Consider the following 26352-nt stretch of genomic DNA (forward strand, 5'->3'; position numbering starts at 1 on the left):
AAATGGAGTGGCCGGGTCCGGCGGACGATACGAACCAGAACGTCTGATCCGTGACCGCGGGCCCGACCTGGCACCCGACCGTTTCTACGGTTCCGGATGCCGGCGTGTTGGAAGACTATTCCGCTCTTCTCCTAAGGCTCCCAGCGTCTCGCTACCTACAGCCTTTATTCAAGGGAGCGGGAGACGCCATCGACCGATCCCACCGCACGACCCCGTCGAAACGCCATCTCCCCGTCTCCCCTCCGAGGCTCAACTCCTCGCCCCGGGCCCGCCGCTCGGGCACCCGAACCGAGGCCCGGCGTCGCCCTCCCCGTTCCCTGCTCGGGCCGCCGGGACCCGCTCTCGGGCCGAAGCTCCCCTGAGTCTCCGAAGCCCCGGCGCCGTCGGGGTGCGGGGTCGGCTGACACGGCGGCCCCCACTCCGCGTCCTGAGGTCCACGGGCAAGTGGGAGGTGGGAAGGGGGCTCGGGGGCGTGAAAGAAAGCCCCCCCTCCCCCCCCCCCCCGCCAGCGCCCTGAGCCCGCTGCGGGTCCCGGGGTGGAGGGTGAAGAATCACAGGGCCCGGACTGACAGCTCCGGCTCCGATACCGTTCCCATCCCATCCTCGCCCGAACCCAACGGTCAGTCCGCTTCCCTTCCTTTTCCCGCGAAGGTCCCCGGCCCGAACCTCCCCGACCTCCCAAGTAACCAGGCCTCGCTGCTAGGGCTTCCGAGTGCAGCCGTTTAACCTCCCGGTCTCCGGAGGACTGGGGGAGAGGGGAAACAGGGAGGGGAGCAACCCCGCGGATGCCTTCCCCCTCTCGCTCCCTCTCACACGTGCGCGCGCAAGGAACGGGGGAGGAAAGCCAGCCGGGCGAGTGAAAACCAGGCAAGGATAAAGCGGAGGGGCAACCTGGAACAGGGAAGGAAGGGTTCAGAGGAGTGAAAGTGAGACCCGGAAGAGGAGGAGACGGAACGCGGAGTTTCTGAGGGGAAGGGCGGGAGAGAATGGGCGCCGAGACCGGGTGGGCGCGCGCCGTCAGCGAGGGGCGACGGGACGCCGTCAGCGGGATGATTACCTTCACGAATTCCATCGCAAAAATTTTTTTGTACTCCATTTCCATGAAGAAACTGCCGAAGATCAGCTCATGAAGGATCTTGCGTGCACCTGCGCGGAGTGACGTCGCGTCGGGGGGAGGCGGGAGGACCCGCCGACACTCAGGAGGGCCCCGAGAGGGGCGGAAGGCGCCGTCCGGCCCCGCCGCCCGCCGAACGCGTCCCCGCTCCCGGCGGAGCCCCGGCTGGCGGCCGAAGACCCTCGCGGCGACCAGCCCGTCGGCCCCACCTCCCCCTCCTCGCGCCGCTACGACCGCCAACCCCCGACGGAGCCGCCGCGGGGGAGAAGGCAGTGCCGGCCGCGTTACGGGCGCGGGGCGGGGAAGCTGCGGGAGGACGAGGGAAATCTAGGGGGGACCGGACCGAGCGAACCTCGGCCCGGGCGGAGGTTTCATCGGGCAGCGGCCGTTCCGTGGGTGGAGCGGAAGTAAGCCGGCCTTCCTCCCTGCCCAGACCCCCACCCCCAGCTCCTAGATCCCTCCCTGACGGGTCCTCGGTCTACGTGCAGAGAAGCAGCGTGGCTCAGTGGAAAGAGCCCGGGCTTGGGAGTCGGGGGTCACGGGTTCGGGTCCCGGCCCTGCCCCTCCTCAGCGGGGCGACGGTGGGCGAGGCGCGTCGCTCCTCTGGGCCCCGGCGACCTCATCTGGAAAACGGGGACTGCCTCACGTGGGCCAACCCGACGACCCCGTATCTCCCCCAGCGCTCAGGACAGTGCTCCGCACACAGTAAGCGCTTAACAAGTACCAACATTATGAGAAGCAGCGTGGCTCAGTGGAAAGAGCCCGGGCCGGGGAGTCGGAGGCCATGGGTTCGGATCCCGGCTCTGCCGCTCGTCAGCTGGGTGACGGTGGGCGAGTCTCTGGGCCTCCGTTCCCTCATCTGGAAAACGGCGAGGAAGACCGTGAGACTCGCGTGGGACAACCGGCTGACCCCCGTATCTCCCCCGGCGCTTAGAACAGTGCTCTGCACATAGTAAGCGCTTCACAGATTCTGTTAATGAGCTGTGCATCGCCTTGATTCTATTTACTTGCGATTGTTTTAATGAGATGCTCTTCCCCTCGATTCTACTTATCGCCACTGCTGGCGCCTGCCCGTCTCCCCCCGATTAGACCGGAAGCCCGTCAAAGGGCAGGGACCGCCTCTAGCTGTTACCGATCTGTCCGTTCCAAGCGCTCGGTACAGTGCTCTGCACGTGGCAGGCGCTCACTGAATACTACTGAATGAATAAATGAACAAATACCACAATCATCATCATTATTTTAGAGTCGGAGGGACGCTGAGGGCAGCCGACGATCGGCTGAAGGCCGGGGGGGCGGGGGGGGGGGGCGCGGTCCTCCCCGAACCGGATGCGGCGTGAATTCGAAAGGATCGAGGAGAGACCCAACCAACCTTTATAGAGCTTGGCGTCCCAGAGCATGAGCTTGCTTATGGGGCAAGGGCCCTCCGAACCGACATCCTCCCTGAGGCAGGCCTGACAGAACATCTGTCGGAAGTCACCTAGGAGAAACGAGAGCGGGCGAATCGGGCCGGTCTGTTTCGACGGCCGGCCGAGGAAAATCCGCGCCCCCCCCCCCCCCCCCGGCTCCGCCCCGCCCTCGCCGACCGGAAGGCCGTCGCGGCGGCAGATCCCCGCCACGCCGGACCCCGCTCGTGCAACCCCCCGAGGGCCCCGGGTCCGGGGAAGCGGCCGCGGCTTCCCGGGGGGTGAGAGGAGCCCCCTCGGACCCCTCGGGGATCGGTCCGTCGAGGGCGACGGCTGCCCGGCAGTCAACAACCCGCCCCTCGATGGCCCGGCTGCCGTCCCAGGGCAGTTTCGGGGGGTGCGACCGGGGGGGGGGGGGGGTGCGGGGAAGGGCAAAGGGACGAGACCCCTCCGGAGGAAGACGAGGGACAGGCGGGGGGGGGGGGGGGGTCCGTTCGCCACCCCGGGGGGCCGGCCCGGCCCGGTTCACGCCTTCGGCCCGGAGGAGGGGGAGCCGGATCTCCAGCGATCTCCGGATTTCCGGGACGGAAACGGGTTCCCGCGAGCCGCCTGGAGCGGACGGGAACGGCGGCGAGCGGGCCCGGGATCCTCCCGGTCCACCGGGTGGCTTCCGAGTCTTTCCGGTCCTTCTTATTAAGTATCACCCTTCCCCGTCGCTGCCGTCCGGGGTAAAGGCGGCACGCTAACCCCTACGGCCTGGACTCCGGGGCGCGGGGCGGGAGGCGGGGGGACCTCCCGGCGAGACGGGACCGTCGGGAGGGGCGGCGACCGGCTAACCGACCCCTCCGCGATGCAGAGAAACAGCGGGAGGCGGGCCGGCGGCCCACGGGATCTACGGGGCGGTCGGGGCCGGGTCGGCGAGACCTCCTCCCGCCTGGTCCGCCGACGGGCGGCCGGTGACCCGGCGCGAGGAAGGGGACGGCCACGTGGGGGTGTCGGAACGAGGAGGCCCATCGGACCACCGGGGCCCCCGGGCCACGCGTGCAGAGGGGACCCGGGCAACCCCCGGAGCTGCCAGGAGCGAGGCCGTGGGTGTAACTCCGGGGAGGGGGCCCGTTCGAGCCCAACGGGCGACTCCGCCGGCCAGAAGGGTTGGAGGCCGGCGAGGGGAAACAGAGAACGTCCGCTTACTTGAATAACTCATGAGCCCGTTCAACCAGGAGCCGAGACGCAGAGCGAACCTCTGGTGGGCCATGACGTCGGCATGCAGGACCTCCACGTGGAGGGGATGCTGGGAGACGTTCTCCGAATGCCTCTAGAAACAGATCGCGACGCGTGGACGAGAGGAAGCCCGGAACGCCAATTAGCCCCGCTCCGGGTAGTTAACGGTTCCCTGAAAGCGCCCACCGCGTGCCAAGCGCCGGGGTGGATGCAGATATGACACGTCAGATCCAGGTCACGTCCCACAGTCGGGTGACGATGCTAACGCCGCCATCCGTCGGGCGCTTACTACGTTCTAAGCGCCGGGGTGGACACGGGGTCGTCGGGTCGCCCCGCGGGAGGCTCACGGTTAATCCCCGTTTTCCAGACGAGGTCACCGAGGCCCGGAGGAGCGAAGTGACTTGCCCAGGGTCACAGGGCTGACGAGGGGCGGAGCCGGCATTCGAACCCCCGACCGCAAAAGGGTGACAGTGGATCGCACGTGGAAATCCGCGACAGAGTCGCGGTATTCTTAAGACGGGGGGGGGGGACGGACGCTTCTTGAAGAGAGAGGACCCGGGTCCTGACTCGCAAGCCCTCGCGCGCGTGGAATACTTTCAAAAATAGGCCGCGACTGAGTAAACGGCGTCTCCTAAATACATATCTTCTAGCTAAATTCCCCTCTACACTCAGCGCGGGCAGAGAATCTGCTTCGGCGTTATACCGGGCGCTCTCCGACGCTCAGCAGAGTGATCCGCGCGCAGTGAGCGCTCAGTGAACACGACCGATATCCGAAACACGGGCCCCCAAACCGGCCCTGAATTCCCTTAGGCTCCTGAGCCTCCGTCTCCTCGTCTCCCGCTTCCACGCCCCCGTTGCTGGATCCGCGTCCTTTATTCAGCCCCTCCCTCGGCTCTCACGCTGGGAGAAGCGGCGCGGCTCGCCGGAAGGAGCCCGGGCTTTGGGGTCAGAGGTCACGGGGTCGAATCCCGGCTCTGCCACTCGGCAGCTGTGTGACTGTGGGCGAGTTCACTTCGCTTCTCTGGGCCTCAGTGACCTCGTCTGTAAAACGGGGATTAAGGCGGTGAGCCCCACGTGGGATTCCCCCGTGTCCACCCCAGCGCTTAGAACAGTGCTCTGCACGTAGTAAGCGCTTAACAAACACCAACATTCTTCTTCTTCTTCTTCTTCTTCTTCTTCTTCTTAAGTACATCTCTGTAATTTATCTCGCGTCCGCGTCGCCCTCGGGACCGTAAGCTCGTCCCGGGCAGGGAACGTACGCCGTACCCCCCCCCCCCCCCCCCAAACGCTTAACGCGGCGCCCTCCACGCGGTCGGCCCTCGCCGGACGATCGATCCGCCGGATGGCCGTCGCCCCCTCGGCTCTTAGGCACGTGTCTCCCTTTGTCTGCGATCGCTCCGAGTGGCATCTCTCCCATCAGACCGCAAGCCCCGATGACTGAGGCGTCGGCGACGGCGTTAATTGGGTTTTTATTACGTGCAGACTTGGGAGAGTCAGCAGACACGTTCCCTGCCCGTACTGGATTCTCCCAAGCGCTTAGTACTGGCCTCCGCGCGGTGACAGAGCTCAGTAAATACTACAGATCGATCCCAAGTGAGCAGACGGCACGGACAGAGGGATCGGGGGGAAGAGACGAAAGCAAGATACCTTCAGGTGGTCGGTCTGGGAAGGGCAAAGACGGAGGTAAGAGGAAACGACGGAGAGCCCGGACAGTGGAGAGGCCCGGAACCGAACGGGAGGAGTAGCTATCTGATACCGGGGTACCTAGAAAGCCAGCGGGAGGTTCTGAGGAGAGACGCCGGACGGGCGACGCCCGTCGGGGCAGCGCGCGGACCTTAGGTCGGAGCGGGGAGGGGCTGGAGGGAGGGAGGACCGGCGGAGCCGCCGGCGCGGTAGTCCCGACGTAGCCAAATCCGAATCCGTTCCCCGGCGACGGCAAAGGCGGAGGGGAGAGGGCAGACCCGGGAGCCGGGGCGGAGGGCGAAACCGGCGGAATCGAGGAGTCGACCGAGCGGGAGAGCCGACCCGCGGCCGGAAACCGAAGACGAAACCCGGGGCCGCGGGCTTTTGGGGCGGAGTGGATGACTGAGAGGGGGACGCCAGGGAAAGGCGGGGATTTAGGGGGGAAAGATTTCAGACGCGCTGAACTGAGAGATGCCGGGCAGGAGGTCGGAAGAGGGAACCAGAGGGAAATCTGGGAGGGGCGCTGGATAAAAAAACGAAGTAAGCGGCCCGCGGATTCCGGCCGAGCGGCTTCACGTAAGGCGGTTCCCTAAATCAGAGGTCAGCGAATGCTCTTCTCTAACTCTCCCCATCTTAAACCGGCATTTTACGTATTTATTTATGCATTTGATGCCCGTCTCCCCCTCTAGATTGCCAGCCCACTGCGGGCAGGGAACGCGTCTGCTTACGGTTTCACTCGCTCGACAGCATCCGCTGAACGCCTGCTACGTGCAGAGCGCCGCACTGCAGAGAAGCAGCGTGGCTCGGTGGAAAGGGCACGGGCTCTGGAGCCGGAGATCATGGGTTCGAATCCCAGATCTGCCGCTTGTCAGCTGTGTGACTTTGGGCAGGTCACCTCACTTCTCTGGGCCTCAGTCACCTCATCTGTCAAATGGGGCTCAAGACCGTGAGCCCCACGCGGGACAACCTGCTTCCCTTGCGTCCACCCCAGCGCTTAGGACGGTGCTCCGCACGTAGTAAGCGCCCAACAGACAGCGACACTATTACTGTGCTTTCCCAGAGGCTTAGAACGGTGCTTCGCACGCAGCGAGTGCTCAGTAGACGCGATCGAACGAATGACCTTACGCACCTCCTCCCATCTCTCGCCCATCCACCTTGGCCTCCGAACGTAAATCTCCCCTACAATCTCCGTTCCACGTGAGCTCCTGGATTCTCTATCACCGGTCGCTACCCCTTCTTTATTCAATAGATAAAACCTCTGATTTAGACCCCCTCTAACGGCTCTCCCCTAGCCTATCGTCTCTTCCTCGGAAGAAATACGTTTTCATAACTTTATACCTTTATATCTTCCCTCGCTTCTTGACACGGAGCGTAAGGACCCACCTTGACAGCCCGGCGACCCTGAATAAAAAGAAGACGAGCAGTTCACGTCCCAGAGGGGTGAACGGTTACGAAGCGCCGTCCGACGGGACGAACCCGGGCGGCTCCTCGCCAGTGCCCACGCGCCCGGGGGGAGACTACCGGGAATGAGGCAGATGCCCTCTGACCCTGGGAGTTACGGTCGATCGGGCCAGAATTCCGTCTTGCCGCTAATCCTTAATTCGCCCCAGTTACGCGTTCAGGTCCGTCTGCCCCGTCACAGTGAAAACTCCTTCGCGCCGCTTGCTTCGACTGCACTCTCCCGAGCACCTAGGCCAGACTATCGCAACGGGTGGGCATCCGATCGACATTACCACAAATAAATAAAAGCCAGGACCCAGGCAGGCCGCTGACCGGACGGGTACGCGACATGCCCCTCGCTACCCCGAGGGTCAGGCTGTGGGTTATTCGGGCCCCTCGTTTCTCTCGCTCCTCCTCCACCGGCCACCTCCGGGTCAATTCTGTTTGTCACCGTCTCTGTCGCCTGGCGCGGCTCAGGCGAGATGAATTTTCACCTCTCTCTGGGGGACAGAGGATACACGGATCTCCCAGACGGCGCTGTCTGGTTTCGGTTCGTAGATTTAAAGCATCCTCGCCGTCACGTCGGCACGGGGTGATGCGGTACGGGCTACGATTCCTTTGGAAGGTAGGAGAGGGAGAGTCCCCTTCCCGCCGCGCCCCCCCCCCCCCCGGCTCCCGGAGCAGACGCAAGCCGGTCACGAGAGCCGCGGTTGTTAAATCCCACTTTGCAGCTGAGGACGAGAGGAGAAGGCGGCAGACTCGGGGCTGCCGGCCAAGTGTTCGGAACCGGGCGTGGGCCCGGAGGGAGAGAGCCGTACCCGCTCCCCTCTGGAGCGGCAGATTTCAGCATGAGCTCCGGAGTGCGGAGGGATTCCGTGGGAAAGGATCGAGATTCGGCTTCCCACGCAGAGAGGGCAGCTGCATTCTCCACCGGGCCGACGCTCTGGGGCATTTGAATCGCCAGGGGTTAAAGGGCAGCGTCCACCTACCTCCTTATCAATGGCCGCCGTGTGTAACTGGGCCTCCGAACGGTCACAGCCGAGGGCTCGCTGTAAACTGTAGATGACGTGGTCGTAGGAATGGTGTTCGTCATTGAAGAGGACGCAGTAATACCTCGACGTTCTTTCCCTAGAAAACGAGAGGCTACCTGTATTCACCGAGTCGGGCCTACCGAGCGCCCACCGCGTGCACGGCACCGCGCTGAGCGTTCGGAAGGTCCGATCCGGCGACAGAGACGATCCCTACCCGACAACGGGCTCACGGTCTGGGAGGGGACGGAGAGAGAGACAACCAAACAAGCGGATGGGCATCGACGGCATCGAAGCAAATCTGATTACAGACGGAGGCACGTCGGTGATAACGCAAATATGTCCACATACGCACAAGCGCTGGGGGGGGAGGGGGGGAGGAGCGGGGGGGGGGGGTCGGTCTGGGAAGGCCTCCTGGAGGAGGTGAGCCCTCAGCGGGGGGGAGTGAGCCAGTGTGGCGGACGGGAACGTACATATGCCTATTATTACACACACACACACACACACACACGTATGTTATTATTTACGTACTTTACGTACACGTACATTAACGTCGTCTTTGTCCCTAACCGTGGAAGAGGGCCTGACCCACAAGTAAAGGGGTGGCGCGGGTGACCGCCGAATCTAACGGGTCCCAGTATTTTGAACGAATGAATAACAATAACGATGATAATGCGCCTGCTATACGCCGAGCACTGTTCCCGCCTACGCTCTCCCGTAGCGCGCCGGGCTGGAACGGATACGAGGTAAGCGGGTAGGACACAACGCCCGACCCGGCGTGGTGCCCGGAGTCTAAGGGAGAGGGGGGACGGGGATTCGCTCCCACTCTTCGGCCGAGGAGACGGAGGCACGGAGACATCGGGTGACTCGCCCGAGGTCACAGAGCGGGGCAGGCGGCGGGGCCGGGCCCAGAAGCCGGGTCCCCCGACGCCCGGGCCCGTGCCCTTTCCCCGAGACCAAGGTGCCGCTGCCGTCGGCTGGTCTTCGAAGTGATCCATCGCCACATCTCGGACGGCTTGGGAAAACGGGAAGCCTACCCTCTCCTTTCGGCATGAGGCCCCTGAAGATCAGCAGTCACGGTGACAGGGGCCATTCCTGAAATCCTAGCGCTCCCCGCCGGGCCTGAGACCGATCGCGCTCCCCGCGTCCACCGGTCTTCATTCGGGGTGCCTCCCGCCCCGCTGCCCACGAGAATAATCCGCAGGGAGGGAGGGCGGCCTCATAACCTGTGGTTCGCCCCATCACCTCGCATTCCGAGACGACGACGTAAAGAGGCGCCGCCGAGAGAACGCGGCCGGCGGGCGAGGAGAGGGGGCCGGTTCTCCGGGGAGGTCGTCTTCCTCTGGGCGCTCTCTGCCGCCTCACGCTTTCCACGGCAATCTCCCGGACGTCCCCCCATCGTCATCAGAGGCGGCAGAAGTCAGCGGGCTCCCAGCTGGGGAGTCTTCAAGGGCCCCAGAGGGTTCGGAGAGGCCCGCGAGGCGCCCGCTGCCCTTCGAGGGCCAGAGATCCCACGCGGAGGACGGAGGTCCAGCGGGAGCTAAAGGGGCGACGGGGCTGCTTCCCAGAAGGAGCCCTCGGGCTTACGGAACCGCCGGTCCGTCGAGATCCAAAGCAGCCTCCTCCCTACGGCGTTCCCGGGACCGCCTCGGAAGGCCTCCCGGGGCCTCGGGAGCGATCGTGCCCCACCCACGTCTGATCGAACTCCTCTTCTCCCGGACGTTTCAGAGGGTGCCGACGAAAACCGGGGCGGGGTCCGCGAGTACGGCCAGGAGAGATCCGCGCTTGTAATCCACCAGGTGAATGACGGGGGGGGGGGGGGTGTCCGCAATGAACGGAGAAGGGGGGGCAACCCCGGCCGGCCGCCCCGGAGACGCGCTTTCGGACGAGCCCGGCCGCAGGCCGGAGCGAGAAGGGGGGCGGTTTGAGAGCCGCCCCCGGCCGACCGGGGCCGGAAGAAAGCGAGGAATAGCCGCGCGGGCCAACGCAGAGGCGCAGGCGAAGATCGACTCCAACGGGGGGCACGTGATCCCTGCCAAAACGGGGATCTGATTTTCCAGAGGACGATCCCGTCACCGACAGCGCCCGGGAGGGAAGGGCAAGCCGGAAGACACGACAGCTGAGGTCGCGCGCTTGTCTTACCCTCGTTTAAACCCACCTGAGAGGATCCGCTCTCTCCACCTCCCGAAACCCTACCGCCGGGCACAGCTCCCGACTATTTAACCGTACTCCGAGGACCCATTAGGGGCCTCCCTCTCCACGGGTTCCTCCATCCCCAACCAACCGGCCAGCAGGGGAGAAGAATCATTAGAGGGGTGTTTACTGAGCGCTTCCCGGGGGCCAGGCGCTGGACCGAGCAACGGGGTGGACACCGGCTCGCGCTCCTGATCCCCTTTCGACAGAGGCGGCGCCCGAGGCCCCGCGAAGCGACTTGCCCGAGGTCACCCGGCGGAGAAGGGACAGAGCTGGGATTGGAACCCGGGTCCTCTGACCCCCCAGGCCCGTGCTCTCCCACCGGGCCACGCTGCTTAACGCCCTCGACCGACCGCCGATGGAGCGTTTGCCGTGCGCGGGACACCGTACTAAAGGCTGGCGGGAGTTCGACAGAATCGGGGCGGGCGCGATCCCTGCCGACAACGAGCCCGCAGCCGGGGGCGGACGTCGGAGGAAATCCCGACCCGATCTCCCTGACCCTTGGCCGCAGAGTTGGAGGCAGCCTGAGGCTCGAGAACGTCTTCTCACGCAGAGTTTGGGGGCCGGTCCCCCGAGCGAGAGGACTGAAGCTGGAGTCAACCGAGGTCCGGGCCCCCGGGGCACCCGAGGATCGCGCCCTTCCGAGGAAGGAACGGTCCCGGGCCAGGTGACGCGCGGTGGGCCGAGTGGTTGGAGAGACGACCGGGAGCGGAGGGAGACCGGGGCTTGTAGCCGCGATCTCGCGGCGGGCGGATTTAAATCACGGAGGGCGGCTGGAGGGACTGGGGTCCCGGAGAAGGGAGGAGGCCCTGCTCCGGCCCGGGCTGCTCTAATTACGAGGCTCGAGCGGACGGGACCCGTAGCATCTCGGCATTCGGCCAGCGGCCAACCATTCATTCATTCAGTGGTACTTATCGAGCGCTTACTAGGCGCAGGGCACTGTACCGAGCGCTCGGAATGTAGCGGCCGGCGACACTGAAATGTGCCGCCCCCTTCTACTCCACACAGGTAGGCCCTTCTCAGGTTGTTTTCACATCCCGGCGTGTTTATCTCCGCGAGCCTTCCCAACGGCAACGTTTCCACACCTCCCGTTCCCTCCTCTCCTCCCCGAGCCCCCCCAGCTCCCATCTTCCCTCCACCGCTCCCCGGAGCGGCCCGACTTCCGGCCCCGAGTCGGTGCGCCGCCTCGATCTCTAAGGGGGATTCCTCCCACACAGACGGTCTCTTCTCCGACCCCCCAGGTCCCTCTCGGAGGACGACGGCAGGCCTGGGAGTCAGAGACGCGGAGGAAACTGCGAATCCCCGCCCCGTGAAGTGGAAAAAAAACTCAGCCACCTGTCAGAGACTCACCGCAACGGATTTTTAAGGACGCCACGCGACGTCCCCGTGAGGGAGTGCGATTCTAACTAGAATTAGCCCCCGATCCTTTTTTAAGAACGCCACGCGACGTCCCCGGGAGGGAGTGCCATTAGAACCGGAATCAGCCCCCGCGGGGACCCTTCCCCACCTGGTCCGGAGAAGAGGCGACAGCTCCTGTTGTTCATTCCAGATAGTCATTTCCACAATGTACTTCACTACGGAAGAGAAGATCTTCCTGGCCTGGGCGAGGACATCCTCGTTCAGCTGGCAGCGCGGGGTCTGAAAAAGAGCGGCGTGAGACGTCAGACCGGCGTCGGACACGGGCCAACGGGACGGAGATCCTTTCGACGGTTCATCCGGGATCCTAGCGCCGGCGGATCCCTTCCCCCCTTCGCCTCCAGAAACCCGAAATCAGCCGTCGTAGGAACTTTCTCGCTTCTCCCGGAGGGCGCCGTCGGCAACGCGGACATTTCCTTGAGGGGAAAGCTGGCCCGCGGCACCGGGCCCTTCGGATTTCGGCAGGTGCAGGAGACTGCAGAGCCTAAACCGTCCGAGCCTGTAACTCGGGAACCCTATTCGATGAACCGTCGTTCTCCGTCACCGCGTCTGCGGTCAATCTGTCGAATCGGGCCGAGGTATCTCCTCTTCGTCCCGTCGGTCAGAACCCTCATTCGTTCGGCTGCATCTACTGAGCACTTACTAGAGAACCGTATTAAGCGCCGGGGAGAGCACAGTACGGCAACGAATAGTCCCATTCCCTATCCGCAGTGAGTTTACGGTCCAGAGGCGGGAGGCGGACATCACCCCAAATCGACAGGATCCGGGATCCGGACCTCCGTGCTGCGGGTCCGGGATAAGGGGAAGAGCGAAGGGAGCAAGTCGAAGCGAGGCGGGAGGGAGTGGGAGACGGGGGAAGGCGGGGCTCAGCCGGGGAAGGCCCCGTGGAGGAGACGGGCCTCCGCTAGGGCTTCGGGGGGGGGGGGCGGGCGGGGAGTCACCGTCGGATCTGAGGGGCGAGGGCGTTGCAAGACGGAAGCGGGATGCGGGCCACGGGTCGGCGGGGAGACGGGCGAGATCGCGGCACGGGGGGAGGGTTGGCGGCGGAGGAGTCGAGCGCGCGGGCTGGGTCGTAGGAGGAGAGGAGCGAGGTGAGGCGGGAGGGAGCGGGGCGGGAGGGTGCTTTAAAGCCGGAGGTGAGGTTCCGTTGGACGCGGGGGTGAACGGGCCGGAGCTTTCCTGCCCCGAACGCTCCCGTAGGAGAACGCCCCGGGCAGCGGAGTGAAGTACGGACCGGGGCGGGGAGAGACGGGAGGCGGGTGCGGTAATCCGGACGGGGCACGACGGGTTCGGCGGGAGAGGAAAGGGGGGATCCCGGCGACGCCGTGAAGGCGGGACCGACGGGATTCGGCGAACGCGGGGGTCGGACGACCGGGGGGGGGGGGGGGTCGAGGACGACGCCGAGGCCGTGGGCTCGTGAGACGGGAAGGACGGCGGGGCCGTCTACGGCGGCGGGAACGTCGGGGGGGGGGGGGGAGGGCGGGGTCCGGTCGGGAAGGTAAGCCGGCCCGTTTTAGACACCTTACGTTTGAGGTGACGGGAGGACAGCCGAGACGAGATGTCTCGAAGGCAGGGGGAGACGCGAGGCGGGAGAGGTCGGGGCCGGGGCCGGAGAGCGGGGAACCGTCCGCCGAGAGGCGGCAGGTGAAGCCGCGGGAGCCGACGGGTCCCCCGAGGGAGCGGGTGGGGACGGAGAACTGAAGGGGACCCGGGAGGGGACCCGGAGGGACCCCCACGGTCGGGGGGGGCGGGAGGCGGAGGAGGAGCCCGCGCAGGAGACGGAGAACCGACGGCCGGAGAGGTAAGAGGAGAACCGAGAGAGGGCAGGGTCGGGGAAGCCAAGGTTCCCCGGAGGAGGGAGCGGTCGACAGCGTCCAAGGCGGCCGAGAGGTCGAGGGGGATCGGGATGGGGTAGGAGCCGCCGGGTCTGGCAAGGAGGAGATCCCCGCTGACTCTGGAGAGGGCGGTTTCCGTGGAGCGACGGGGACGGGGGCCAGGTCGGACGGGGTCAAGGCGAGAACCGGAGGAGGGGAACCCGAGGCGGTGGGCGTAGACGGCTCGCCCTAGGAGTTCGGAGAGGAGAGGCGGGCCGATAACTGGAGGGAGCCTCGGGGTGAAGGGGGGGGGTTTTTTTTTTTAGGATGGGGAGACACGGGCTTGTTTGAAGACACTGGGGGAAAAGGGCTATCGGAGAGCGATCGCTGAAGACTCGCTCCCTCGGAGAACTCAGTCGCTCCCACGGCGTCAGCTCTCACCTCTGTGAGGATGAGGCCCAAATCTAATACCTCCTCCCCCGTTGCCTCGCTCCCTCCCCCCAGGCTCCCTTCTCCTCCTGCCTTCGGGACATCTCTGCTGGGACGTCCTCCCGCCACCTAAAACTCCACAGATCCAACACAGGGCTCCTCGCCTGCCCCCCCGCAGACCCCGCCCTCTCCCGGACGTCCCCGTCCCCGTGGACGGCGCGACCGTCCTTCCCACGTCCCACGGGCCCGCCAACCTCGGCGTCGTCCTCGACGCCGCTCCCTCATTCGCCCCACACATCCAGTCCGTCGCCAAAACCCGCCGGTCTCGCCTTCGCCACGTCGCCGAGATCCGCCCTCTCCCCTCCGGCCAGACCGCGTCGGTGCGATCGTCCCGTCCCAGCTGGACTGCTGCATCGGCCCCCCCCCCCCCCGCCCTCCCGACCGCCCGCCTCTCCCCACTTCGGTCCACCCTTCGCTCCGCTGCCCGGACTGCCCGTCCCCGGAAGCGTTCGGGGCGTCGCCCACCTCCTCAAAAATCCCCGGCGGTTGCCTATCAGCCTCCGAATCAAACAGAGGCTCCTCACTGTTGGCCCCGAGGCCGTCCGTCGCCTCACCTCCCTCCTCTCCTTCTCCAGCCCGGCCCGCCCGCTCCGCCCCTCCGGCGCGGACCCTCTCACCGTGTCTCCGTCTCGCCGACGGCCCGGAACGCCCTCCCTTCTCAAATCCGCCCAAAGGATCACTCTTCCCCCCCCTCAGAGCCCTAATGAAGTCACACCTCCTCCGAGAGGCCTTCCCAAATTGAGCCCCCTTGTCCTCAGCTCTCCCTCCCTTCGGCATCAGATCTCGCCTAGCTCCCTCCGCTCTTCCCCCGCCCTCCCCGCAGCACTCACGTATACATAGCCACGATTCCACTGATATTGACGCCCGTTCACTTGTCTTGACGTTTATCCCCGCCCGGCCCGGAAAAGCCTGTCGCGGGCAGCGACCGTCTCTCCTTACCGCTGTATTCCGCTCCCCGTGCGGCGCTCTGCACGCGGTACGCGCTCAGTTAATACGAACGGACCAACTAACGAAGCAGAAAACAACATACCCATCGAGAAAAGCCTTCCGCTCGACACGAGTATCCGTCGATCCAGACGAAATGACCGTGCGGTTTTTTTTTTTTGTTTTTTTTTTAACGCAACCGGTTTCCTCAGAACCGGATGGGGTAACCGGTTATTTCCACCACCGGTTCAACGGAACGCCGAACCGGCGTCTCATTCCGCCGCCCGCCGAGCCTGAGATTCGGACAACTTTCGGGAGGGGAGACTCTCACCTCTTTGGCGGTGCCGGATGCCCCGGGCTCGTGGCTCGCACAGAAGGGACCGGTCTTCCAGGCTTCCGTGTCCCCGCAGTCGCAGAACCCTCCTCCTGTGGAAGTGTGCATCTGAAAAGTTACAAGACACATCTCCTCATCTCGAGTGCACCGGGACGCACGGCGGACTGCTGGCTCCGCAGGTGCAGGTCAATCGATACGCGCGTTGAGCGTCTACTGAACTGTCCTCGGCACTCGGGAGGACTCCAGAAAAGCAAGAGTCACGGGGGGAAAACGGTGGCCTCTTCCCCGACGGGCCACGTTTCCGCAGCTGCTCGCCTCCCACCCACCGAAACACAGGTTCCGCTAATCTGCCCGGACAAGGAGCGAGGCTCCCCGGTCTCCGACTCCCAGGATCGCTTCGTAAATCCTCCTCGGAGCCGGGCGACACCGGCAGCCCTCCGACAGGGGAGCCCCACGTAACGCGAGCTTCCGCCCGACGTCCGGGTCGCCGTCGCGCCCCGTGGTGGGCTTACGGTCTCCTTAGCATTTAATCAGGTGGCGGAGTTAGGCGATCTGATTTTCAACCTCCTGGATTCGCCTACCATTTCATCCGGTTCCTTGAACCTGGATGTCACCGGAAAAAAATAAATAATCCACCTCTCCTCGCCCCCCCCGCCCCCCCTTACGCCTCAGGCGCCGCCGTGACCTCGAAATCGTCCCCGGGATCGATTCGCCCCGGGATTTAGGAAGGAACCGTTCCACTGCGGCCGTTCCCAACGCTCACCCCCGAACGGACGTCCCCTCGCCGTCAGATCTGGTCGACGGCGATTCCGTTTACAGACGATCCGCCCCATCCGTGACTCTCTCCCCTCTCCGGCTTCGCTGTCCAGACTGAAGCCCTGACTTTTTTTGTTTCTCAGAGTCTCCCTTCAGAGAGAAGGCGCTCCCCGTTCCCCCTCGGCGCCTCCAACGGCCTTTTACGTACGATGCCCCTGCCCTTCCCGAAAACGCGGCCGTCGCGACCGCGCGCCGCGTTCCGGGGGCCGGCGACCCCCTCATTCCCTTTTATTTTGAGGGGGGCCCAGGGAGAAGAGCGCAGACTCATTTGCCGTCCCCCTCCGTCAGAGCCCTACTGAGGGCTCACCACCTCCAGGAGGCCTTCCCGGACTAAGCCCCCCTTTTGCTCCGCTCCCCGTCCCCCCCCCCCCCCCCGCCGCGGCGCTTGCGTACACAGGTACGTATTCACGGTTCTATTTCTTTTTTATTAACGGTGTGAGAAGCGGCGTGGCTCAGGGGAAGAGAGCCCGGGCTTGGGAGTCACAAGTCATAGGTTCGAATCCCGGCTCCGCCGCTCGTCAGCTGTGTGACCCTGGGCGGGTCACTTCACTGCTCTGGGCCTCAGTTACCTCGTCTGAAAAATGGGGATTAACCGTGAGCCTCACGTGGGACGACCCGATCACCCCGTATCTCCCCCAGCGCTCGGAACAGTGCGCCGCGCACGGTGAGCACTTAACAAATCCCGACGTTATTACCATCCACGATTCTGTTCATCTATCTTGAGGCCGCTGATGCCCGCGTACTTGTTTTGATGCCCGTCTCCCCCCTTTCACACCGTGGGTCCGCTGGGGGCGGGGATCGTCTCTATCTGTTGCCGAACTGTACTTTCCAAGCGCTTGGCACAGTGCTCCGCACACAGCGAGCACTCGATAAATGACTAAATGAACGAATCTGCCCGCCGGGTGATCCCACGCAAGTCAGTCACCTTGCCCGGGCCTCCATCTCCTCATCTGTTAAAACGGCGATTCGATATCCGTTCTCCCCCCGCCCCCGGCTCGGGCCGCGAGCCCCACGGGGAAGGGGGTCCGGGCCCGGGATACTGCACCCGGCCCGACGCTCGGAACGGTGCTTGGCACCAGAGTAACTACTCAGAGACGCAAATGTCATCATCGGTGATGGTAACGGCACGGAAGCGCCCACCCTGTGCCGAGCCCCGGGGGAGACACGAGGCGATCGGGTCGTCCCACGGGGGTCTCCCGGTCTTCATCCCCATCTGACAGATAACCGAGGCACAGGGAAGTGGGGCGACTCGCCCACGGTCACACAGATGAGAATCCGCGACCTCTGACTCCCCAGCCTGGCCTCTTCCCCCTGAGCTCCGCTGCTTCTCTCACTCTACCCGCAGATCTCTTACGTCCACCCCAGTTATTATTCTACCCAGTGATAACCATTTCTATCCCCTCCCCGCCGAAATCCAGCATTCGGCGGGTCCTCCGGCCTTCCCCCGCGCTCTGAACCGCAAACCGAAAAGGGCCCACCCGCGACGACAGACCGCCTCCCCGAGTCACGACGGGCCCCGGGTCCGATTCACAGACGTGACAGATTCCGTCGCTTCACGGGCGGCTTTCTCCTACCTTGTAATGGTGGTTTCTGTGAACGCTGTTCTGGAAGCAATCCATGCAGAGGACACACGTTAGATCAATCGCACAGTCCCTGAAAGATTAAAAAAAAGGAGATATTTTAGCCTCCTAGGACCCCGTACCACGGCCGGCCCGGGCGGACCCTCTCCGCCTCAACCCCGACCGAAGCCTCCGGTCGGGACGGTCGAACGCGCGGTCTCGAGGGGGACGCCGGGCCGGATTCTTTTCAATCGCTCCCTCGCTAAGCCCATCTGAGGACAGGGGTGGCTTCCGGCAATCGTCGAGGAAGACCGACCCCCTCCGAAACGCCCGAACGGGAGGAGTCGGGCAGATCCGCCACGGTTCATCCCCCGCGGTCCCAGTGTGGGCTCGCGGATGAAGGAAAAGCTCGTCGCGGGCCGGGAACGTGTCCGTCGCGCGGTCCTCTCCCGAGAGGGCGACGCCCTGCACAGGCTGAACGCGCGCTGGGTTCGTTCGATTGACCTGGGTCCTAACCCCAGGCATTCTGCCGCGGGGCCTTGGGCAGGTCGCGGCTTCTCCGCGCCTCGGCCGGAAAACGGGGACGAAGACTGTGAGCCCCGGGCGAGGTGCGGATCGTGACCGAGCCGATCAACCTGTATCCACCCCAGCGCTTCCTAAAATGCCTGGCTCGGGATAACGGCTTAACAGATACCGGGCGCTTAGCGCAGTGCTCTGCACAGAGTACGCGCTCAGTAAATATTATTGAACGAATACCATTTAAAAAAAAAAAAAAAAAAAAGACTTGGAGGAGGAAACCCTACCCCTACTAGCCATTACCAGTCGAGAACATCTGGGGCAAGAGGATGAATAAACGGAAGGCTCCCGGCCTCTACGCATCCAGGAAGACGCCCGTTCCTCCACACTAACGGGAAAATAGCCCCGAACGGATGAGCCGGTGGTATTTATCGAGCGATTACCGTGCGGGGCCCACTGTGCCCAACGCCTCGGAGGGTGGACCGCGAGAGAGGCGGCGGACAGTCCCCGCCCGCGAGGAGCTCACGGCCTCCAGGAGAGGAGTAAAATAACTCTCAGCCACCTCCGATTCTGGGGAGGGTGACGTCGAACTGGCATTCAAATCAACGAGCAGCTCTCTTCCAGAACGGGGAATTCGAGAACGGGGCAGGGAGTCGAAAAGGCGACGCCTCACCGCCGGGAAACAGACCGCGCTTGGCATTTTACGCGGCACCGTTCCCCGGTAGGACCCTTTGCTCCCGAGTTACATTTCTGTCTTCCAAGTGCTCGAGCGAAGATTAACGAGTAAACTCTGCCAGGGGGCAGTTACTAGATGCAAAGCTAGGCTTCCTTTCGGGGGGAGGGCTTCGCTGAGTCTCTAGTTCCCCGGAGCCCTCCTCCCCATCTCCCCATCCTTTCGGCAGCGACCGTTAGCCAGCGCGGCTCTGCTCCTCCGGCAGTAACGGCCGAGCCCCCTCCGCCAAGTGGGGATTGAGGCCGCGAGCCCTCCGTGGGACGAACCCCAGCTCGATAAACACCACGGAATGAGTACCGGACACCTCCATTCGGGCTTCTGACACCAACCCGCTCGCTCGATCTTGTCCATCCCGCCGCCGGCCCCTCGCCCGCGGCGCGCCTCCGGTCTGGAAGTCCTCCCCTTCGGATCTGACAGGCCGTCAGCCGCCCCTCCCCTTATCACGGAGCGCACCCCCTCCGAGAGGCCCTACCTGTGTCCTCGTTTTTCCGGCTCCCCTCTGAATTACCCCGAACCTGGACCCGTAGCCTTTAAGCGCTGGATATTCGCTCCGCCCTCCGCCCCGGAGCACGTACGCACGTAGCCGCAATTTCTTTGAAGTCCCGTCTCCCCCGTACGGCCCCTGCGGACCCGACCGTCCTCGACTCGTCTCTCCCATTCAACCCGCACGTTCGGCGTTCCCGTCGGTCCCGCCTCCGTGACGTCACTAGACCCCCCCCCCCCCCCCTCCGCTCCGTCCATTCGAACTTGGGCCGCGTTCATCCGATCCTATCCCGCCTCGGTAACTGCAGCCGCCTTCTTGCTGACCTCCCCGGCCCTCGTCTCGCCCCGCTCCCGTCCACACCGGACCGCCGTCCGGATCGCCCTTCTCCTTAAAGAGTTCAGTCCGTCCGTCCGGGTCTCCCCACCCCGCGAGGATCTCCCCCGGTGGCCCGTCCGCCTCCACGCCTTAAACTCGGCTCCAGAGCACTCCGTGACGCTGTCCCCCATCTCCCACCTCGACCCGGTCCGCGGATTTCGGCTCTCTGATGCCAACCCACTCACCGAACCGCGATCTCGTCTCTCTCGCCCCCGGCCCATCCGACAGATAATCCCCCTCCCCAACTGCAGAGAGGCGCGAGAAGCGGGGCGGCTTGGCGGATGGAGCCCGGGCACACGTCCCCCGTGCGGCCTCGGGCAGACGGCTTCAATTCTCCGTGCCTCGGTCACCTCGTACGCGGAAGGGGGATTAAGCGTGGAAGCCCCGCGGAGGGCGGGGACGGTGTCCCACCCGACTAACTTCTATGCATCCCCAGCGCGCAGAACAGTGCTCGGCACACAGTGAGGTACTTAAGTACCGTAACTATTCTTCTTCTTCCCCAGGCCTCGTCTCCCGACTCCTCTCATACTCTACCCTCCCAAGAGCTCAGGGGAGTTCTCTGCGCGTAGTAGCTACTCGATAAATACGGGCGGTGGTTGGAACGTGTCCACCGACCGGCACGCCGTCCTCCCCCGAGAGCTCAGTCCGGCGCCCTGCACGCGGTAAGTGCTCAATAAATACCACCGACGGGACGATTACAGGCGGAAGTGCCCGAGTGAAGCAGAAGGGAGACCGGACGGAGGAAACGAGGGCTTAGTCAGAGGTCTCTTGGAGGAGACGCGATTCTAGGATGGCCCTGGAGGTGGGGAGAGGGGCGAGGGGGGACGAGAAGCGGGTCACCGAGGAGCCATCGACGCCGTTCTTTGCACTCCCGCGGACGGCTCCCGGTCGTGCGACGGGCGATTCCGGAAAGGGGCCAAACCGACCCGACGCACCCGTACGTCGGGGGACAAACGCACCCGCGGCAAACCCGCGCTTCCGAGGGCCGTATTACGGGCAAAGGCCGAGGCACCCCTGAACCGAGAGAAAAGTCCCACGGGTGAGATATTCAAACGCTTTACGAAGCGCCCCCGAGACCGCTGACGTTCAGAGCGCGGGCTCCGGTTTGACGACGACAGACCCCCGGGGAGGCAGGCCCCCGGGTACCGGGCCAAGGGCGTTTTTCAATCCCGGACACACCCGCCCGGCCTTACCTGCAGGAGTAAGTCGTCTCACCCGCTTTGAAAACCTTTCCGCACAGCTGAAACGCTCCGTTCTGCTTCAGTCTCTCCAGGCAAGCGGCTGGATCGTCTCCAAACAGAGACCACTCCAGTGGAGTCAGCAGAAACTTCTGGGCAAGCTCCTCCTGCTTCTCCGGCAGCGGGTCCATTTCGGCAAAATAAATGTCCGGCACGAACTTGGCCAAGTGCTCCAGGAAGGCGGTGTGAAAGTCATCTTGCTGATCCCACCACTGCAGGAAAACGCCAACGACACAAAACCATCAATCCCCCGTACGTGGCTCCTCTCAGAGGCCCAGGGTCCGAACCCGATCGAACAAAACCCACAGTCTCACGTTTACGGGGGTGACGGGCTGACCCGCCTCCACCCTGGACAACCGCGGGGAAGGGAGGTGCGGCGAGATCCGAGAATTCGGGCTCGGAAGAGGAGGAGCCGGCCGTGGCTTAGCGGGAAGGGCGCCGGCCTGGAGGTTGGAGGACCCGGGTCCTAATCCCGGGCTCGGCCGGCTGCCCGCCGGGCGACCTCGGGCAAGAAAGGCACTCCCCTCCACCGGGCTGGTCGCGTCCTTTGTCGCATCGGGGTTCGAATCCTCGTTCCCGCTCCCCCTTCGACTCTAAGGGTCACGTGGGACGGGGGCCCCGTCTGTCTATTCCAGCTCTCCGTACGGCGCCCGGGAGACGGGAAGGCCTTAACAAGTGCCACATCTACTACGTCACCGATCCTTGGCCGGCAAAATCGAGGACCCTGGAGAACGGCGGGCCGGGTCCGCCGCTCCCGAGCTGGGAGGCCCCACCTACTAAGGCACGAGGCGGCGCAGAGCCGCTGGATGCCCCGTGACCCGAGGCGGACGCGTCCGGAAGCCTTCGGTTGATAACGACAACGGGACCGACGACGTCGGGGAGACCTGGCTGCTCCGTGCCGGGGCCCCGCCGGCCGTCCCCCCGACTTGAACGCCGTGCTTTCGGGGATTCTTCTCTCCGCCACCCTCCCCCGGTTTGGACCGCGACCCCTCCGCGGGCCCCGGCGATCGGATCGGTCACCGACCGCCACGACGGAAACGGGAAACGCCAAGAACGGTCGCGGGTCGGCGCGAATCCTCTTCCGACTACCTTCTCCTTTCACAGAGTTCCCCCGTTCCCTTCCCGCCAGACTCGGCCAACTCGGGGGGGGGGATCAGCACCCAGGAACGGTACTTCCCGAGCACTCAAGCGCAGGACGCCGTACCGAGCGCTTCGGAGGGGGCAGACCTGACCTCTGCCCGGAAGAAGCTTACAATCAAGCGGGGGGACGGAAACTCGCGAAGAAATCACCGACAGGGGGACCAAGGAGAAGCGGAGAGGTCCGCGAGGTCGACCTTAAGCAACGGGGTCGGCGGGACGGGTCCAAAGTACGCCAGGTAACCGTCAGCGGAGACGTGGGCGGTCGGGGCCGAAGAGCTGAGCGGGTCGTTGGGGAGAGCGCGACGCGGGGCCTGGGGGACGTCTGCTCTCGAAAGGACTCTCAGAGAAGGAAGAGCTGCGGCCCGGCAGACGTAAGAGCGAAGGGAGTTCCAGACGCGGAGGGGAATGAGCTCCAGGTGGGAGGCAGAAGAGGATGAGAAAGGCCGGGGGGGACGACGGGGGCTAGGCGGGAGGGAGAGAGTCGACCGAATGCCTTTACCGGCCGGGAGCCCGGACCCGACGCGCAGCGGAAGGGAAAGCCAGGAAGATCTCTCGGGCCGGGAGCCCCGCGCGCGCGAGACGGGGACCGGGTCCGATCTGCTCATCGGCTCTCGACCCCACCGCCCGCTGGAGGGTCCGCGCAGGGGAACGACTTCGACATTCCACAGTCGGTAGTAGCGTGACGATCCGCGAGGCGCTCTGCGGGCAAGATTCGCGGAGGACGGCTCTTCGGGGAGACGATCCGGGCGGAGCGGCGCCGCGCCAAGGGGGAGGCCGGAGGCGGGGAGGTCGGCAGGGAGGCCGGCGAGGCCCAGCTCCTCCAAGAGGCCCTCCCAGACTAAGCCCCACTTCTCCTCACCTCCCACTCCCTTCTGCGCCGCACCGCCTCGCTCCCTTCGCTCGTCCCCGCCCCCACGCCGCTCACGTACGTATCTGTCGTGATTTTTATTTACACCGCTTATCGAATCCTCCCCTCTAGACCGCGAGCTCGTCGCGGGCAGGGACGGCCGCTCTCTATTGCCGCAGTGTACTTTCCCAAGGGCTCAGCGCGCTGCCCCGCACGCAACCGGCGCTTGACAAATACGACAGCGAGTCAGTGACGGGGTGGCCGAGTCGGGTCGGACCAGCGGGACGGCGGTTCGGCTGTAGAGGAAGGGCGGATTAAGAAAACGCTGTGCGGGAAGCCGCGACGGCAGCCGGTGACAGAGAGGAAGACGTGGGGGCCGCCGCCGAGGTTACAGCTTTCGGGAGCGGGTATCCTCAACCATCTCCACTCCCCCTCCCTCGGGGCCTGCCGCTTTCCACCCTCTCGTTCAGCTTTCCCCTTCCTCGCGATCGCCCCGTTCTGGTTCTGGCTCATCCCCTACTCAGGACCGGGGCAAGTTCCCTCCTGCCCACGGAGTGACTCTTGAAATCTTTGCGCCCGGCCGGCAGTAAGGCGTGCCGACCTTCCTAGCCGAGCCGCGCTAAACCCTCAGACCGCGGATATCTGGGTGGTCCCAACCCTCGACCTGTCGCCATCTTTAGCCCCGAGCCATCTGGGCCGTTTAGGCTCCCCCCGCCAGCTCCAACGCCGGGCCCTAGGGCGGAGAGGCAAACCCGCTCTCCAGGGACACCCGGGCTCCTCTAGCGATATCGCTCGGAGCAAATACCGCGTGCACAAAGGACACGGATCCAAGGGTGAGGCAGAAAGGAGGGAGGGTGGGGGGAACGGGGGTTTAGCCAAGGCGAGGCCTCTTGGAGATCGGATTTCAGTACGACTACGAAAGCGGGGAGAGCGGTGGCCCGTCGTCCCTCGTGAAGGGGGAGTCCCGGGTCAGAGGCGGGTCGGCGGCGGGGGCGGGGGGAGAAAGACGGGGTCGAGGTACCGGTGAGTAGGTCGGCGTTAAACGGGACAGAGCGAGCGGCGTGCGGCCCGGGGAGCTTCAAAGGGTTCGTCTGCCGCGGAGGCGGCCGGGCAACCCCCGGAGGTTTTCGAAGACGGGGCTAACGCGGACCGAGAAGATCTGGAGAAAAACGATCCGAGCGGCGGGGTCGAGCCCGGAGAGGAGGCGGGCGGAGAGCAGAGATGTGAGAGAGGGCGCAGACGCGGCAGTCGAGAGGGGATACCCGAGCTCGGATCCGCGTGGGGGCGATCTGGACGGAGCGGAAAGGGCGGCGTTTAGTGACGTCGCGAAGGCGGAGGCCACGGGTTTCGGCGACAGGCCCGACGGCGGCTGAACGGGAGAGACGGGCGGAAGACGCCGCCGGAGGTCCGACCCGAGAGACGGGGAGGGCGGCGGCGCGGCCTACGGGGAGGGGAAGGTCAAGGGGAGGTCGGGGTTCGGGCGGGAGGACGAGGGGTCCTATTTCGGACGGGCTACCCGGGGCCCGGCGCGTTCTCATCCGTCTCCGCGGGCCGCAGGGCCAGGCCCCGTAGAGGACGCGGGCACCCGGGTCAGGCGCGAGGCCCGAGTCGGACAGACTACGTCCAGTGCACCGGAGGGGAGGGAGGAACCAGCCCCTCGTCGGCCCGGAACGGAGAGGCGGAGGATGAGCGAGGAAGGTCTCGGCCCCGTAAGACCAGTGACCCACCTCAGGCCGGTCCGTCTGGCCCGGGGGCACCTTCGGGTGCCTGACTCGGGACCCAACGCAAACAGCCCCTCTTCCCTTTAAACCGGAGTCAGAAATCCGGAGGGGTCCCCGAGACCACGGGGACCCGGCCGCGACGGAGAGAAGAGGCGACGCTTCGCAGCGGGGAGACCCGGGCCGGGTGCAGCCCGCCCAGCGGCATCGCCGGACCCCCTTTCTCGCCTCCCCCACGGCCCGACTCCGGCCGCCCCGCCTGCCCGTCGCATTCCCCATCGCGGCCGGCCAGGGGCCGGCGCTGTGGCGAGGGGAGCGACCGGGACCGCCCGAGAGCGTCTCCGTCGCCTCGCTACTCTCCTCCCAGCCCACACCCCTCGCTGCTTGAACGCTGACCTTCTCGCCGACCCTCGATCTCGTCTACCTCACCGCCGACCCCTCTCCCGCGTCCTCCCTGCGGCCCCCGCCCCGCCCCGCCTCCGACGACGACTCTCCCCGCCTTCACCGCCTTACTGAAGGCCCCCCCCCGTCGGTCCGGGGCCCCTGGGCTTCGGTAACCGACCCACGGTACGTCGGGCGATTTACGTCCGCTTCTCTCCCCCGTTCGATCGGAGACGTCTCTCGGGGGCCGCCCGTACGTCTCCACGGATTCTGAGACGAGGAAGCCGAATTTTAATTTCACGGAAGGGTGGAAGGAGTCGACCCTCCCTTGCAAGTCCACCCGCTCGCCAGGGAGTCCCACCCCCTCGCCCCCCCCCGGTCCTCTCCCGCTCCGTGCCCCCATCTCCCACCCCCTCGCCCCCATCGCCGCTTCTCAAAACCGTTTCCATTCTCCCCAGCTCCCCAGCCCCGGCAAACCCAAATCCGACGCTCGTCCCCAGAGCCCCCCGCCTAGCTAGGAGTTTCGAACGTTTCTTTCCGGCTGGGCCGGCCCCTCCCGCGGCGACCGGTCCCAGTCGGCCGCCGCCGTCCTCCCCTCGGTCCGGCCAACCTCGGTCCCTGAGACTGACGGGCCCAGGGGCGGCGGCCAGGAACGGGGCCGGCCCCAACACCGAGCAGGCAAAAAGGACCCCCCCCCCCCCCGCCGTTCAGAGGCAGCTCCGGGCGACGGCGCCTCAGACCGGATACATTTTTCACCGAAATTTAAAATCCTTTACCGGCAAAATTAGACTCCCCCCTCGCAGCTTCCTCCGGAAACTCTTCACCGCACGCCAGCTCCGCCTTTGACGGTGAGATGCTCGGCTCCGAACTGCTTTAGCAAAAATTCGACAGCCTTTGAGAAGGGGCACGGCCCGGCGGAGAGAGCCCGGGGAACGGGGCGACTCCCGATCCCGGCGCTGCCGCCCGGTTTGGCTTTCGGCGGGTCGCCTCGTTTCTCGCTGCCCCGGTTTCCTCACCTCTAAAAGACCTGTGTCCCTTGCCCCTTAGACTGAGACGCCCACAGAGAACGGGGACCGCGTCCCAACCTGATTATCTGGTATTCACCCCAGCGCGTACTCAAACGTCTCGGCACGTAGTAAGCGCTTAGGAAACACCGCAGTCGCTAGTAGAGCCGCTCGGTAACGTCTACAACCGCACGATATAGAGGAGGTGGGGGAATTTCGTATTTTTCCAGAGGTTCCGGAAGGAGCCCCGATCGACCATATATAGATCCGTAGGGAAACAGTCCCCGCGATAAAGTCGTTCGCCAAACCACCCCGTTTTCAATCAGCACAACCCCACTGGAGTGACCCGCGTCTTATCCGTTTTAAGACAGAGTGACAAAGTACTCCTGGGGTCCCCGGGATTAAGCAATGTTTTTCTCCCCCCCCCCCCCCCCCCCCCGTAAAAAGGCTCTCATAAAGTAAAGCTCCTAAAATGGGCGTCT

The 26352-nt window shown here is 64.9% G+C and overlaps 1 protein-coding gene across 4 annotated transcripts in view; it reads right to left on the reverse strand.

The window, feature by feature from the left end:
* The window catches only part of UBR1 (ubiquitin protein ligase E3 component n-recognin 1), a 98911-nt gene that overhangs the window by 67071 nt on the left and 5488 nt on the right, over positions 1-26352 (reverse strand). For 3 of the 4 annotated variants that reach the window (XM_029077236.2, XM_029077235.2, XM_029077234.2), the window contains exons 2-10: positions 20736-20992; positions 17450-17528; positions 15057-15167; positions 11590-11720; positions 7851-7989; positions 6760-6822; positions 3709-3832; positions 2484-2591; positions 1058-1146 (exon numbers count right to left, since the gene is read on the reverse strand). In XM_029077236.2, the coding sequence (XP_028933069.1) occupies positions 1058-1146; positions 2484-2591; positions 3709-3832; positions 6760-6822; positions 7851-7989; positions 11590-11720; positions 15057-15167; positions 17450-17528; positions 20736-20992 (1101 nt within the window). Of the gene's footprint in view, positions 1-1057; positions 1147-2483; positions 2592-3708; positions 3833-6759; positions 6823-6968; positions 7509-7850; positions 7990-11589; positions 11721-15056; positions 15168-17449; positions 17529-20735; positions 20993-26352 lie in introns of those variants that run through there. The other variant, XM_029077237.1, reaches the window with a different exon arrangement.

Source organism: Ornithorhynchus anatinus, chromosome 13 (genome assembly GCF_004115215.2).
Source record: "Ornithorhynchus anatinus isolate Pmale09 chromosome 13, mOrnAna1.pri.v4, whole genome shotgun sequence".
Taxonomy (NCBI): domain Eukaryota; kingdom Metazoa; phylum Chordata; class Mammalia; order Monotremata; family Ornithorhynchidae; genus Ornithorhynchus; species Ornithorhynchus anatinus.